The 17038-nt window shown below is 42.0% G+C and overlaps 1 protein-coding gene across 1 annotated transcript; it reads left to right on the forward strand.

Annotated features, from left to right (window-relative positions):
* The first annotated feature begins 4400 nt into the window (after positions 1–4400).
* On the forward strand, positions 4401–14980 carry LOC143296373 (DDB1- and CUL4-associated factor 4-like). The gene is made up of 6 exons (XM_076608249.1): positions 4401–4467; positions 6086–6855; positions 7365–8233; positions 9456–9635; positions 10638–10752; positions 11328–14980. The coding sequence occupies exons 2-6, from the start codon at positions 6126–6128 to the stop codon at positions 11531–11533; spliced, it is 2100 nt and encodes a 699-aa protein (XP_076464364.1). The 5' UTR covers positions 4401–4467; positions 6086–6125; the 3' UTR covers positions 11534–14980.
* Positions 14981–17038: the final 2058 nt, after the last annotated feature.

The raw sequence follows: 17038 nt of genomic DNA on the forward strand, positions 1-17038 counted from the left end.
TAAGACTGCTGACTATAATGTTTTCCTTCAGCGAAGTTGTGCCATCCTCTGACAACTGATTTAAACATTGTAATTTTGGTATCAGCATTGCGCTGTGCAATCTTCTCAAAAGTCATAAATGTGTCGATTGATTTAGATGGCCATGGTAGAATGGAACACCTTCCAGTTCTAAAAATCAGCGTAAATAGTGTTGGACATCATCTGCCTTCCTCTTCCAGCACTCACCTTGCATTCCATGTAATTGTCTGTGTTTCCTTACACGACTGTATTTAGAGATACACGAAATCTTTTGTGGCCTTGTCAGATATGCTTCCCATTCTCAGCTAAGAACTTTGCTATGTTCTTCAGAATCCATTCTTGACTAACTGTAGTAGTTTTCGACTTGCCTGTAGAAGTCTGAAGGTCAGTTGCGCCAGAAGCCACGACTTGACCTCAGAAATAAGCGTTTCATTGTGTGGGAAGTGCTTGCCCTTCAAAAGTGACTTCGTGGTTGGAAAGAGGTGGAAGTCAGATGTTGCGAAGTCGGGAGAGTAAGGGGAGTGAGGAAGAATTTCATAGCTGCAGGAGCCGTGCTTCCGTCTGGGCGACATAGAGTTGTCGACTGGGGAGGTGTCTTGCAGGAGGCGGACACCTTTAGTCAGCATGCCACACCTCTCGGTTTTCAGTGATGGCTTCCCGCAACCTGATTTCTCCGGCTGCCGCGCAGCAACGAAGCGTAGTATGGCCCGGTTATACTGTGGTACCCTTTACCAGGAAATCCATCATCACTACTCTGGTTCCAAAAGATCGTGAGCATGACTTTCCCCACCAAGGGTTTGACACATGCCTTCCTCGGAAGTAGTGAGTTAAAATGCTTCAATTGCTTTGACAATAAATTTAGTCTCTGGATCATAACTTAAAGATGGATCCATGTTTCATCCTGCATGCCAGTGATTAGTCTGTCAAAGAGGCCTTCCTGATTTTCTTCCCCAAACCCCCACGCCCCCACCCCCACGTCATGCACTTGCTGGATGGTGTCTTCATCAGTGGCGGACTGTGGTCACCCGGGAATGGGAGCTGTTTCCAACAATGTCCAGCCTCTCTTGAACTGACAATGCTAGTGCTTGACTACGTCATTCATACGATGGGGCATCCTCCTCACAAGTCTTATTCATCTCATCGAACGTTTCCCTTGGTGTGAGGCCTCTCAAGTACAGAAACTTGATGACTGCTCTGCATTCGACTGGCTCCATTATCACACCTTACTCCACCATAGCACATGTAAGAGAAACTGTTTTGAGTTCAGAGATGCAAACTACCACGTGAACTGTAGATGTTATATATATATATATATATATATATATATATGCAATTTCAACTTCCTGCAATAACTTGACCAGAAGTAATTCAGGGAAAATCGTGAACTGATGAACATCCACATATCGTCTATCTCTCTCTCTCTCTCTCTCTCTCTCTCACACACACACACACACACACAAACCAGCGCATCTTCTGGAAAAGGTATGAACAGTGCCGTCGGGATGGTCTGGAAATCACCGTGACGGGAGCACGAATGAGGCACTCGGAATGACTGAGCGACAGTAGCAGAGGTGACTGAATTTAATGGTTGTTGCTATGGGCTGTGGTTTTGCCCGTGGGTCGTGCCCCGTGAAACTGAAGTGGCATGTAGTCGAGGCGATGAGTCGGTCTGGCTGTTCGTCCGGGTTAGGGGTTGGTCTGGTGTCTTGCCGGTGGGGCGCTGCTGCCGGTGGGTGGATGGGTGAAGTCCTGGCTGGCAGTCCTAGGGGTGTCCCACTGATCTAAAAACAGAACACTGATCAGTGGGGGTGTCCTCGCTGGATCCTGGGGAATGAGCGACGTACGTGGGAGTATATCATAGAGTGCAGATGGAAAAAAAAAAAAGAAAAAAAAAAGCGGGGTGGGGGTGGGAGGCGACAGCTCTGCCGCCTTCACTCCCCTACCCCATCCCCCACCCGGTCCCTGCCCCGCCGCCATTTAGGGGTCAGTGTGTGTGAGAATCATGACTGAGAACTTTGCCGGTCTGGCAACAATGTTCAAAAACCGGCTGTGACCGGAACTAATCGAGTTTCGTTGCCTCTGAGACCTTGGCCAGGCAGGCCGGGGGATGCATTTCAAGTGACATCCGAATCAGTGCCCTGCGTCACTGGTTGCCCGGCATTGAGTCCTGTCAAATCCCCGTGATTATCAATTATCTTGTGTCGGATTTAGGGATTCTTCAGCCTCAGTTTTGCCTGAATATGTAAACTAATAAAAACTCAGATAGCCCGCTTCTCATTTGAGAAAATTGTGCCGTGCGGGCAGACTGATGTTTTTGTTAGTAGTCCTAGTCCAGTTCCAGTATCACTCTGATGACACGGGAGTTTTCGTTGAAGTTGTTAAGTGTTCCCGTAGTAGCAATGTAATTACTATAGGCAGACTGTTCCACTCGTGAAGTACTCTATCAAAAACAGGTGTGAAAACAACCGGGTTAAATGTGACTGATGAAAGGATTCAGTTGTCATTGCATAAGTTTCAGTTGATGGTCCGTTGTGTGTGTACTACTGTAGTGCGAACAGATTCTGTGTAATGCTTTGGTTGGAATATCCAGTGCAATATCTTATATATTTCAATCACTGATATGTTTATATGCATATCAGTGGTCTCACTGAATCTTGTCTCCGAAACACTGGCTCGGAAGTCACTGACACTCAGTGTAGTCCGACTTGATCGGCCTAGATATATTTACAGTGGGCATTTACAGTGTACGTGGAAAACAGAACAACACAATTTACAAACTACAACTACAAAGACCGACCCCCATTGTAATTTTACTTGAGTTTTTTTTTTTTTGTTTTGTTTGTTGTGTTTTTTTTTGTTTGTTTTGTTTGTTTTGTTTTGTTTTGTTTTTGTTTTTTTTTTGGGGGGGGGGGTTGTCCGGGATTTCCTGCCGCCTATACAGTTCAATTTGATAAAGCCAGTGGACCAGATAACATCAGCCCGCCGCGCGTCAGTACTGAAAGAACTAGCGTCGGAACTGGCACCAATTTTAACAACAATATTCCGATCAACCATTTCCACCCGGTTGGTTCCATCTGATTGGAAGAATGCCAACATAACACCAATCTTTAGGAAACGAGAGCACTGAGTATGATCCGGCCAGTTATCGACCAGTGTCCCTGACCAGCGTACCATGTAAGATTATGGAGTACATCATAAGGAGTTCCATCATGCATCACCTTGAACAACACAGGATGCTTTGCAAACAACAGCATGGCTTCAGGAGAGGGAGATCCTGTGAAACGCACCTTCTGGAGTTCATTGACGAATTGCTGGAAAACGTGGAACAGGGGCTACAGACAGATGTCCTTGTCATGGACTTTGCGAAGGCATTTGACAAGGCCAGTCAGCCACAGTTTGCTCCTGCACAGACTCCACTATTACGGTATTCGTTGTGAATCCAGTGCATGGGTTGCAGACTTCCTCAGCAACAGAAGACAGGCTGTGGTCACAAACGAGATTAGCTCCAGCTTTATTGATGTCCTCTCAGGGGAACCATAGGGTTCAGTCCTTGGTCCATGCCTCTTTTTGATACACATCAATGATCTGACTGAGAAGCTGGCATCAAAAGCACGCCTGTTCGCCGCAGACGGTACAACAGTGTATAACTTGAGGTAGTAGCAGAGCTCCAGGACCATGTGCAGCTACAACAAGACCTCCATAGACTCTCTGAGTGGGTGAAGAGCTGGGACATGGTGTTCCATCCTGGAAAATGCTACACCCTACTCAGTTGTGACGAAAAGCAGGAAAACACGGGGGCAAACTTACGAATTGCATCTTGGCCACATATTACAAACCGTGGACGCCATTAAATACCTTGGAGTGACAGTCAGCAAAGAACGCTCTGCCCCTGACAGCTGTGGAGGCCAATACCACTGGCCTCTTTTGTATCGACGGTGTCGCAGTGGCCTTAAATGATAAGTGACTTTTTTTCTTCTTCTTTTTTGTTTTGTTTTTGTTCTCCTGTGAACCACCACCAAAGAAAGAAAGAAGATTTAGGTAATATTTTTAATTGTTAGTGTAGGGATCATGGATCAAAGTAGCAGTAAATGATGGGCTGGAGCTGTGCCGGTCGGGGTTTATCCCCAGCCTGGTGGAGCCGGAATGGTCCAGCCTATATAATGCGAAATAGAAGTCTTTCTTTTGTTTTTTGTAGCGTTATTGCCTTTTACTGTAGATCACCCACACAGTCACAGAATAATCAAAATGTGATTGTGTTCACCGTTCGGAAGGAAGGAAGAATGGAAGGAAGGACAATTTACAAGGGGAAACAGTTTGGGCTAACACCGGTCGACATGCGTTTTGTTTGGTTTTAGTAAATTCTGGTGAATAGGTGTGTTTTCGTCGGCTTGTACAAAACGTGTGCGAGCAGACAGAACCGAGAACAAGCAAAACAAGAACTTTGTGAAAGTAATACATGCTGAAGGCTGTTTCTTCGTGTGTTTTTTTCGTTCATTTAGAATGAACTGATAATGTTTGTGATGTTTTATGGTCATACATGACTGATTATGATCAGCAAAGAATCACTGACCGGCAGTGCCACTTGAACAGATCAAGTTGGACCAAGTTATTTCTGTGCTGCGGGCACCCACTTTTCATTTTAAAATTAGCTCAGCAGACTTCACCGCTGGTTCGTCAGGAACCCAGTCCATGCCAAGGAAGGAGATCACCATTGTACACTCATTACTAGCATTGGTAGCAGTCTTAGTGGTAAAGGCACTTGAATGTGGCGCATCCTGGCATTTGCCTGACAGCAGCATAACCAACGCGCTCGTCAGGCCATGTGTGCATGCATGTATATGTACATGTGTTCCTGTTAGGGTGGATTTCGTTTACATAATTTTGCCAACGTTCTTGTTGCCATGGGTTCTTTATCAGTGCGCCACGTACGTGCTGCACGCGGGACCTCTGTTCATCGTCTCATCCGAATGACTAGACGTTCAGTTTGATTTTCCTGTCAAACTTGGGAGAAAGGGCGAGAGCGGGATTCGAACCCACACTCTCACGGACACAGTATTGGCAGATGAGCATCTTAACTATTCTGCCACCTTCCGTCTGTGTGTGTGTGTGTGTGCATGTGCGTGCAGACATGATAATGAATTTGGAAGGGAATGAACCATACAAAATTTATGAGAAATGGGAAAGTTGTGACTGAAAACTTTTTCATAATCAATGGACTAATTTTTTCTTTTACACTAATGTCCACTTGATAATGCCTTTTTTATCCACAAAAATTTCAGCAGTTTATTGAAATGTTTCACAGAAGGAACACCTAGTTACCTGGACCCCCATATCTTAAGTGTTTGATTTCTGTTTTTCTTGCAGTCCTATCCTGTTTGTCGCTCCATAGAGTTAAAAGTTTGTGTATGTAGTATGCATTCTACTGTCAGCGAAACTAAATAGCAGGTCATGGCTGTTAGACATTCCATTGTATTTTGTACTGGATATGGAGGTGCACAGTTTGCAATAGATCCAGCAAATTAGCTAAAACGGTATCAGAATAATTCTTGTTGGTCACGTTATTGTATTTTTCGCTTGATATGGATCAGTTTACAATAGGTACAGTATATTAACAAAAATGATTCCAACATAATTCCAGATTAGAATAGCTGTATTGAGTAACATGTACAGTATATATCAAACAATAAAAAAGGTAAGCACTAACCACCACCAGTTGACTGAAACAAACTACCCAGAACATATGTAAACAAAAAGATAAAAACAGAGGGGAAAAAAGGTCCAGACTCCATGACTTGAAGATCTGGTTCTTACTTAGTTTTGATCATATCTTTATTGTTTTCTTACAGGGCAAATCATTATGCAGACAGTATCTACTGCATATATATATGTATATATATATATGTATGTATGTATGTATGTATGTACATATACATGTTTTGACTTGTGTCTATCAAAGAAATATGTCAATTTAAATATTTTTCTGGAACCTTATACAAATTTCAGCCAACAACCAGCTCTAATTTCAAATCTTGAGCTAGAGTTTGGTTGCTTATTCATCTGTTATCAGCATTCCAGGACTGGAGAGACGGAAGTGTGCCTGATACAAGATGGAGAGAAAATGGAAAAAGAAACGGAAGGAGAGATGGAGGACAGGCAGTGGTGAACAAGGTCTGTCATGCCCAGGAAACAGTTCATCAAATGCTGACGTTGGTGACAGTCATGAGCCAATGGATTATGAAACGTCCAGGAATTCTGCAGCATCAGCTGGTGGGAGATCCAGGACTGATGCAGCAAGCTGTTCTCAGTCTGATCGTGACAGAACAAAACCACCAGCGCTCAGTCACAGACATACACAGCACAAAGAGCATGAGACTTGCACAGGGGCTGAGCAAGGCAGACAACAAAGCAAGAAGCAAAAGGGAAGAAGATGGAGGGATGCCAGTAACAATGACAGTCACTACAAAAGTCCAGGATTTAGTTCACATTCCCAAGGCAGCTGGCAGGATGAAAGTGAAAGGCACACAGGTGATGATGAGACCCAGACTGGCCATAGGAGGCCCAGACACTGCAAGAAGAAGCATCAAGGTGATTACAGACACGATAGGGAAGCCTGCAACCAGACAGCCAGAAGAGCTGGAGGCAGCAAAGACGTTGGTAGTGATGACAAACATAACAATGAAGACAGTTCCCAAGGTGCTTTTGGTGACAGAAAGATAAGGAAACGGCCAAGTGGTGCACAGAGGAGAAAGAGACAGTCCTCTGATTGGCAGTATGAATCTGGTTCTGGTCCATCTGGTGGTTCTGCTTCTAATGCTGCTGCTGCTTCTAACAGTCTTGGTATCCTTTTGGTGTACTGGTTGGGGTTGAGAGCATACTCTTTATTTGTGCGGTAAAGTGAAAAATGGAAGTGGCTCTGCAGTAGACCACTTCTTTATTGTTTTCGTTTTTCCTGGATGGATGATGTATAGAGCTTTATAAATATCTTTCACTTGTCACCTTGGACTTGATACTGCTTTCATTTTGTTCAATCTGTCTGCAGTTACAAGATTTAGATATAAGATTCCAAGGTTAAAATATGTATATTTATTTACACATAGCTGATAGCAACACTAAAATATATTTGAAATTAAAAAAAATAACAACGGCACACATCTTTTGGTAAGTGCCGTTACACAAAGATATATTTGAAATCAGTGCAGAATATTTGATTTGAAAGCACTGGGGGATTTTTTTTTTTTTGTTGTTGTTGGTTTTATGTGTGTGTGTACTGTGTGTGTTTTGTTTTTTCAGTATTATTTTATGTTTATATTTAATTTCTTTTGTGCCTTCCTTTACCATGACTCCAGAAATTCCTGGATTTTATTATGATCCGGAGAAGAAGCGCTACTTCAAAATTCAATCCTCTAATTATGTTGAAAAGGATGATAAAAGCGCCATCACCTATGAAAGCATTCGTAAAAAACAAGCAGAAACTCAGCGTCAAAAGGACGTGGCAGCTTTCGAAGCAGGCTCTAAGCAGAAGTGTGTGCCATATCCACCCAGGGAAAGTGTTTATCATCGACGAGTTCATCACTCTTTGTCATCCATGTTACTGCATGGTTACCAGAGAGGGGAGGTGGACAGGTCCACTTTGGAACGGACCTGGATCCACAACTGTGCCTCACAGCTGCAGCACACAGACACCATCCCAGTGTCGCCGATATTCCCGAACGAGCTACGCGCAGAGCACATGCAGCAGATGGAGGTCAGCCAGGACCATGGCCAGCTGCTGTGTCTGTGGTCCTTGTCTGGCACCACCGTGCAGCGACTGAAGCTGCTCAACGTCCACAACTCTCCCTCTCAGTCCAGGAAGCTCTCGGTGAGGTTCACAGCCTGTGACGGAGGCTTTCAGTCGTGGGACAAAATCACCAGCCTGTGTTGGTGCGAGTTCCCACAGCACCCTGGCAAGAAGTTTGCCCTGTACACCACCATGTGTCACACAGGGCAGGTGAGCAGTGTGGCGGTCATCCGCTGTCTGGAGACGGCACCTGCAGGGTTTGACCACCAGAGCTACAGCCTGGGGAGGCCGGCGGTGTGGACATGCGCCTGGAACTACCACAGGCAACAGTTTGGGGTGGGCACGGAGAAGGGGTGCTACATTGTCGATGCCAGAACTCGCCTCAAGTGGCAGTTCAACACCCTGAAGAGTGATGTTCTCGCTCAGGTGTTTTCCAAGGTAGGATGGTTGTGAATGATAATTAAATGAATTATCCGGTTATGAGGATAGTGACACTATGTTTTTATGTGAAGTAGTCTTCAAGGTTTAGTTTTGTTTGCACAAATTGTGTGTGTGTGTGTGTGTGTACTTTGTGTTTGTGTGCATGCACACATTATGTTTGTGTAGTTGTAGAAGTAGTACTTTCATTTAACATCTTTTCACCTCTGTTATGTTAAATGTGTGTGTGTGTGTGTGTACTTGTTTGTGTTTGTGTGCATGCACACATTATGTTTGTGTAGTTGTAGAAGTAGTACTTTCATTTAACATCTTTTCACCTCTGTTATGTTAAATGTGTGTGTGTGTGTGTGTGTAAGCACATGTTTTTGTATGTGTTTGTGCTTGCATTCTAACTCGCATGAAATTAAAGTTTTAAATGTAGTACCAGTATTTATGCATTGGCTCAGCCTTTTGCATAAGTTCTTTATGAGTGGTCGAATTATGCTTGTGTCTTTATATTTGTCATGTTTATGCTCTTCTAGTTGAGTTTGCAGTAATTAAATTAATCGTTCTTATGGCCAATACTTAGTGGTTTTGTCTGTATACTGGCTCCAGTGCAGGTAGTGCCTTCTTAGTGTTGTCGTCTGTTGTTAGGGTTTTGTCTGCACATATTTGTTGTAGTACAATTTGTATATAATGAGACTGAAAGACATTACAATAATCTATAAAAAAAATATTTTGATGTCCTTCAGAGTCAAATCTGCTGTTGGATAACTCTCTTTGTTTGTCAGACTGTACTGATTACCTTTAGATAACTCACCTTTCTATCTGAATTATTTTGATGACACCAGCAGCAATAAAAAACCAGTCCTGTTGTTGCCATCTTCACTACATAGTACATGCAAAGGTATGCAGCCAAGCTGTTTAAAGATCACCACATTCCTACTTAGAACAAGGAAGAATTGTTTCCCTTTGACCATGGAAAAGCTGGAGAAACTATTGTCAGCACATAGTTTGATACAAACTTGCTGACAGTGCACTGCACCTATCTAAAGAACAAGGAACACCATTGTGTACCTTCATCCAGAAGTGGTATTGGTTGCAGGAACAGAATAGCAATGCTTCCTCTGCAGAAGAAAGTTAAAATTTCTTTCTTTTCTTGTCGACAAACATAATCTTCTCTTTCTCTCTCTCTCTCTTTTTTTTTTTTTGTATGTGTGAAGAATGATTGCATGTATTTCAGGAGGATGGTGGCAAAAAGATGTACACCGGCATTCGGCGGGGCAGTATTCTGCTGCATGACTTGCGCACCAGTAATGCCAGTCCTGTATGTCACAGCAAGATGAATCACCTTAGCAGCGTCTGCTGTCTGCGCCTGTCTCCTGAAGAGAACTATGTATACGCCAGTGACTTCTTGGGAGGGGTAACTTGAACATTTTGTTTGTCCCTCGCATTAGGAAGTAATATTATTTTCTTGAACCACCATCATCATTCAGTGGGCTTGATAGCGAAGTGGCAAGTGCACAGGACTTTCAGTCCTGGGGTCCTGAGTTCAAATCCTGGTTCTGTCTGGTGGGTGAAGGGTGGAGATATTTCTAATCTCTCAGGTCAGCAGTTGTGCAGATCTGCTTGTGCCTAAACCCCCATGTGCGTAAGTATTTGCAAGACATCAAATACCCACGATACAGATCCCATGACCTGTGTCAGTGTTTAGTGGGTAATGGAAACATGAACATTCCGGTAATCCGTGAAAAACAGAGTATGGTTGCCTAAATGGCGGGGTCTTTGTTAGTAAAAGCCAACTTATATTTGTTTGTGCAAGTGAGGGAAGGAGTGCAGCCCACAAATGGGGGAAAAAAAAGATTATGCATAGGACTGGGAGGTGCAACTTGAAACTTGTTTTTGGTCCCTTGCATCAGGTTATGTTTTGTATAGCACATTAGCAGTATCATCATCACCAACAATAGGAGGGGTAACTTTGAATTTTTTGTTGTTGTCAAATCTTTTTCGTAACAAAGAAAGAAGAAACAACAACATTGTGATTAGAGGAAAAAGGGAAAACATACCAATCATACAATAATTGGAATTTTAGTGATCAAAAGAAATTCATATCATAAAAGATTTGTGTTATTTATTTGCTTGTTTACTAGATTGCTTGATTGTTTGTCATCGCTTTTGATACTGCACTTTGTGACAAAATATGTTGTGGTAAGTAGATTAAAAAAAAAAAATGTTTCACTTCAAAACAGTGAGCAAAGAGAGGGGTGGGAGAGAGAGAGAGAGAGAGAGAGAGAGGGGTGGCTGAGAGAGAGAGAGAGAGAAAGTGCATCATGATTGTACATATGTGTGTGCGAGTGTGTGTTTGGCTGTGTGCGTGTGTGTATTGTTGTTGTTGCATAAATCAAATTCCTGATGATTGTTTCAGATCAAGAAGTGGGACTTGAGAATGCAGAAAGAAGTGCTGACTTACAGTGGTCTCTTTAACCTCCAGTGCAAACTCCCATTCCACATTGACGAGTCACAGTCTTTGTTGTATGCAGGTATGATGTTTGTTTATGTGTGTGTGCGTTTGTGTGCGTATATGTGTGTGTGTGGATGGGACTCACTCCCGTTACCTATCTGTCATGCTGTTTCTTGCCCTTCTTTCAAAATCTTTTTGAAAACTCCATTATTTCCAGCAATTCAAATCAGTAAATAACTCTTTTTCTTTACTTTTATGTTTAAATCCATTTTTTTTTGTTGTTTTTTTTTACTTCTATTGTTTTTACTAATTTTAAACGTACACGTTTGTATGCCTTGAACGATTGGGATGTGTTTGCGCGCATGCGTGTGTGTCTACACTTTGTGGGTGTGGGTTTATGGGATGGAGTTGGAACGGGATGATATGTGCGTGCGGGTGTATTTGTATGTTTTTATTATGCATTTTTTATTGTAAACGTCCAGGGCTTTTGTATCATTAGATTAGGTGTACCAAATGTCCTATTGTCATTGTTGTTGTTATTGTGTGTGTGTGTGTGTGTGAAAATAGAGAGGTAATAATCTGTTGTTTTCTTTCTTGCTTTCCATCTCCATGGACCTCTTACTGAATGTTAACATCTTGATCTGTCTGTTTTAGCTGGCCAAGATTGCTACAGCAAGATTTGGTGCTTGAAGACGGGTAAACTGCTTCTGACTATTCCACCCCCTTACGAGGCCTCATTGTACTTCATTCCTGTTGTTCGCTTCTCCACCAGGTGGGGAAGGTCACCTGGCAACGTGGGGCTCATCATGGGAGGGCATGAAGACATCTATGTGTACAGTTTGCAGAACTGTGAAGAATGAGATTTCTTTAAGTTGCGCCATCTGAGGGAGGTGTTTGCTTTTGTGAAATGTAATCTTCTCTCCAGTGAACCTACTTATACAGACAGACAGACACACACACACACACACACACACACACACACACACACACACACACACGCCATCATGATATTGTGCTTGTGGCCGTAGACTGAAGACTGGGAGAATGTATGTTCAAGCCCAATCAGAGTTGGAATGTTTTGGCCTGTGGCTGGCTCCTACCCAGAGTTGAGTGACTCAATGGGAAGACTGGGACCACACAATCGAGGGTCATCCTCTTCACGGATGTGTCTTTCGGGGTGTTGCTCAAATTTCCAGACCAGCACTGCAAGGGTCTATCTGTCGCATCTGTTTGACACCAGGATCTAATATGAAGGAAAGAGTAGAATACAGTCTTGTCAAGTAGTCCTGTATCTAAATGGACCTCCACTGCAGCATCATTATCTTCCTCATCACCATTCATCATCAAATAAAGAAATAACTGGCCTCTAGTCTGCTGTTCTTATGGTGACCTCGGTTTTGAACTCCCCACCATTTCCATGTTTCAAATGATTTCCATCAAGATCATCAGTGTTGGTAGATTCTTGAGGGACTGTCCTTGGAGGAATATGGTGGTGGCTCCCTTTCCAGGGGAAGCTACTCAGACTGGCTTTGTGAGAAAGCAGTGATTGTTGTCAGAAGGATTATATTAGGTGGTGTCCTTTGTATGTTGAATCTTAACAGGCGCCATTGCACACCACCAAACTGACTCGGCAGCAGTGCAGAGTTTCCCCAGGCTTGTGGCCTTATAGCTGTCTGTCACTGATAGCTCCCAGTTTCAGTTTTCTCAGGGAGGTGTCACTGCATTTGGACAAATCCACATGCGCCACACCACATCTACTAGGCAGATTCCTGACCAGCAGCAAAACCCAACATGCTTAATCAGGCCTTGAGTACATGCATATATATTTGTGTACCTATCAGAGTGGATGTCTTCTACAGAATTTTGCCAGAGTACAACACTTCGTTGCCATGGGTTCTTTTTCAGTGTGCCAAGTGTGTGCTACACATGATACCTCTCATCCAAACAACTAGACGCTTCTTTTTTTCTTAATCATAAATCTTAACATGTTCTGTAAATATGCTTTTTTTTTTTTTTTCCATCCGTGTTCATTTGTTTTTAAGTGCATTTAACATATTTTGGAAATGTTCTTGTTTCATGCTCTGGGCTTTCTTTTTGAAAGTTTTTTTTTTGTTTTTTTTTCTCAAGGCCTGACTAAGTGCGTTGGGTTACGCTGCTGGTCAGGCATCTGCTTGGCAGATGTGGTGTAGCGTATATGGATTTGTCTGAACGCAGTGACGCCTCCTTGAGCTACTGAAACTGAAACTGAAACTCAGTTTGATTTTCCAGTCATGCTTGAGAGAAAGGGTGAGAGTGGGAATGAACCAGACTCTCACGGATTCTGTATTGACAGATGAGCATCTGATAGCTCCCAGTGGAGTGCCGGCACTGGGACTGCAGCAGGTGAGTGGCAGGGTATGGGGGACTGAAGATGAGCAGCATAGAGGTAATACCTGTGAAATGGCATGGGTGATGGGGTTTCCAAAAAAGCAAAGATCACACACACATTCACTGTAACTGTCTTTGTCTCTTAGTGTGTGTGAGAGAGAGAGAAAGAGAGAGAGTAAATGAAATGTATGAATTGTTCTTTTGTAAGCGCTGAGACCAGATCATCTGGACAGGTGCCATAGAAATGTTCATTATTATTATTATTGCACACACACATGATTCTATGAGGATAAAGAAGTTGCCATGCAAACTCACACACACATATAAATATGTGCATACACACACACACCATATACACACACATTCACACTTACATGGCGATGTTGAGGAAATGCCAGATAACATGACAAGAAATTAATAGTGTAAAATATCGTACAAGCATGACTTCAAAGGACAAGGCTGACAATTACTGTGCCACTCACGTGTTCAAGCAAGATATCAGATGAGTGTGGAGACAATTTGATTTCGAGTTCTGACGAAAATAATTGTACATATTCATTGGAGCCATACTGGTATATCTGATGAAAATCCCTCCACAGTTTTATTTTTTGGTACATGTCATTTGTTTGTTAATATCATGTGGATCAAATTCAGTTTGGCAGTTTGTGATCACTGCTACAGCATGTACACTGGGTGTCTGTCTTTCAGCATCATCACATTATGTTTTGGAACTTCAGATCTGGTGCCAAACATTAAAGAGCATGTGTGAAATGTGATGCACATATTGTTTGATGAGGTAAATATGTGTTTCTGTCTGTCTTTGTCCCTGTGTATGTATGCATCTGTTTTTGTGTGAATATGTGTCTGTGTGTGTGTGTGTCTGTATATGTGTGACTGTGTGTGTGACTGGGGTCAGATGATCCCCCCCCACCCCCCACTCTCTCTCTTTCTGTCTCCCTCGTTAAAAAGAACAAATTTAGATCATATTTGATTTAAAGCATTTTCCTCACTGTTGCAGTAAGAAGAATAGAGTCCATGGATACAATCTGTTGCTTTCCAGAATCACTGTCTTGTTGACTTGACAGAGCCATAGGGAGAGAGAGAGGCAAAGAAAGAGAGGGAGAGGAAGGAAGATGTGAAACGTGTACAAGAAATTAGAATGAAGTTTAGTGCAGAACTGGTAGCCTTGTTTGGTAATGTTCACACAAAGACAGAAGAAATGTTTGATCAAATTTTAGTTGACTTACTATATGCAAGTTACTTTCTTTACAATTGCAGAATTGGTTAGAATCAATTTAACAATCATGAGCCACTTACTTAATACTCTGGTATGTTGAACTGCACCTATGCTTGTGTTGATGATGTGCATTGGGTCCATTTGTGTTATGAAAAAAACAAAAAACAAAAACAACACCAACTGAGATTTTCTGATTTACCAAATTAACATGCAAGCAGACCTAATGCTTAAATTCGGTTTACGTTGCATACGCAGGTAGAATATCATATATGTGCACTCTCAAGATCCCATGATCTGTTTCAGTGTTTGGAGGGTTTTGGAAACACAGACATACCTGGCAAGCACACACACCCATTAAACAAGACTGCTGACTAAATGGTGGGGTAGAAACAGTTATTCATGTATGTGAAAGATAGGTTTGAATGTGGCCATGTGGGAGTTGCAATCCATGAAGGAGACAAAGAATCTTTTGAAGAAGAACATGAGATGGTAAGGGACAGGTGACAACACACACTGGAAGGGAGTTCATTTTATATAGCAGAAGCAGCAAACGTTTTTCAAGTTTGAACTGTTCATACGATTTCATTTTTAAATTAATGGTAGAATCAGCAAACATTTTTTATGTTTGAACTGTTTATATGCTTTCATTTTGATTACCTGAACAAAATTCAAATGGATGCTTGGTAATATTTGCTCAATAAAGAGGTGAACTGAGTTGTGTTTATTTGTATGTTTTGGAGGAGAGACCTGTTTGAAGTTCTTCTGTATTGACTCAAAAGAAATAACTATGTAGATAACTTTGTATAAATAAATTCTGATTTCAATGATCCAGTGAGTGTTTCGGAAAAAAACAAACCAGTCATCTTAGAAAATAATTCAGTCATGTTTGAAAACAAAAACAAACATGCTCAATTATTAATGGCTGTGAATCGTGTGATCTCCATTTACACCTCTGTGTGTCATAACATGATGTTGAAGTTATAACTTTCTTTGTATATAACCCAGAATTCATATCTTGCCCTTTTCAATTTTGTAACTTGACATCTGTGACTGCTGTCTATGGTCCTCTTGCATATGTTTTTTTGTCAGTAAAGAAATGACAAGAAAAAAGAATCTTAATTTTTTTTAAATAATAATTTCTTATTCATTTATACGAGTTGAATGAAAATATTGATAGCAGGCAAGATTGAAAACACAAACATTCATCAGAACGCAAAATGAGACGATGAGTCTGTGTTTCAAACCTGGTGTTTCCACAGGCAAAACAATAAATGAATATATTTAGGAAAAAAAAAGAAAACAACAAAAAAAAAGATATGCGAATGTTGTCACTATTATGTTGTTACAGTTTGTTTTACATTTGAACCCATGGAATATTTTTAAAACATCAGGAAAAGCTGTTAAAAAATCAGAGAAGAAGGTGGCAGAATGGTTAAGATGCTTATCTGCCAGTGCAGTATCTATGATGGTCTGGGTTCGATTCCTGTTCTCACCCTATCTTGCAAGTTTGACCAAAAAAATCAAACTAAAGCGTCTAGTCATTTGGATAAGACAATAAAATGAGGTCCCTTGTGCAGCAGGCGCTTGGCACACTGAAAAGGAACCCATGGCAACAAAAGTGTTGTCTTCTGTAGAAGAAATCCACACTGATAGGTACACAAATGTATATGCATACACTCAAGGCCTGAATAGTGTGTTGGGTTATGCTGCTGTCGAGCATCTGACAAGCAGATGTGATACAGCGTATATGGATTTGTCCAAACGCAGTGATGCCTCCTTGAGAAACTGAAACTGAAGTTGAAAAATCATCGCCCCCGTTGCCAACAATGTCATCAAATGAACCAGCCACTGTGATGAACTGGATAGTATCACATAATGATGGCTTGAAGGATGTGGATTTGAACCCATCATAAGCATGTATTGGTGTGATTTTTCGGCTTGTGTTTGGCTCCTACCCACAGCTGAGCTGGCTATGGACTCAAATGGGAATATTGTGTTCATATGGTCGGGTGTCATCCACTTCACAGGTGCGTCTTCGCGAATGTTGCTATAATTTTCTGACAAGCACTGCAGGTGTCATGAGCCTGATTAACCCTTTCACCATATAGGCGACTTTAGTCAACTAGACAGTTCACAGCCATAGGTGACTTAAATTGACATCAAGGGGTCATGTGGAACAGAGTGTTTTTCACATTGATCAAAGATTGGCACCTGCAGCCAACTTTCCCATACACCAGGAAATTAACTTACCTTCCCCTGTTGACCAAGTTTGAAGGGAACAAGTCCACTGTGTTGGTTTGACGTGGACTCAGTTGTATGACTGAGAGCATCAAGGCCAAAATATTTGGCGTTGGGGAGTGTTTTTCACAAATAAACTTTGTGGCAAGAGAGCCAATACCGGTATATATTATGAAGTGCAAAGAGCAGTCTTGTCATGCAGTCCCAAATGTTCACAGTCATCTATAGCATCATCAGTCTCATCTATCATGATACAGAAAAAAAAAGTCCCCAAATTCTGCAATGTTTCATACCCTGCTCTCATGGTAACCTCAGTTTTGAGCTCCCTTCCACTTCTATGCCTGTGAAAGCATTGTATCATTCTACAAGGAAGCAATTATTGTAATCAATCAGGGGCCTAGTAAGTGATGTACTGCATATGTTGTATCATAGCATGTACCAATGAACACCTCTGAAGTAATTCAGCAGCATTGCAGGGTCTCTTCTGGTGTGTGGCCTCATGGTGACCTAACACTGACAGTTT

Source organism: Babylonia areolata, chromosome 21, assembly GCF_041734735.1.
Source record: "Babylonia areolata isolate BAREFJ2019XMU chromosome 21, ASM4173473v1, whole genome shotgun sequence".
Classification (NCBI taxonomy): Eukaryota; Metazoa; Mollusca; class Gastropoda; order Neogastropoda; family Buccinidae; genus Babylonia; species Babylonia areolata.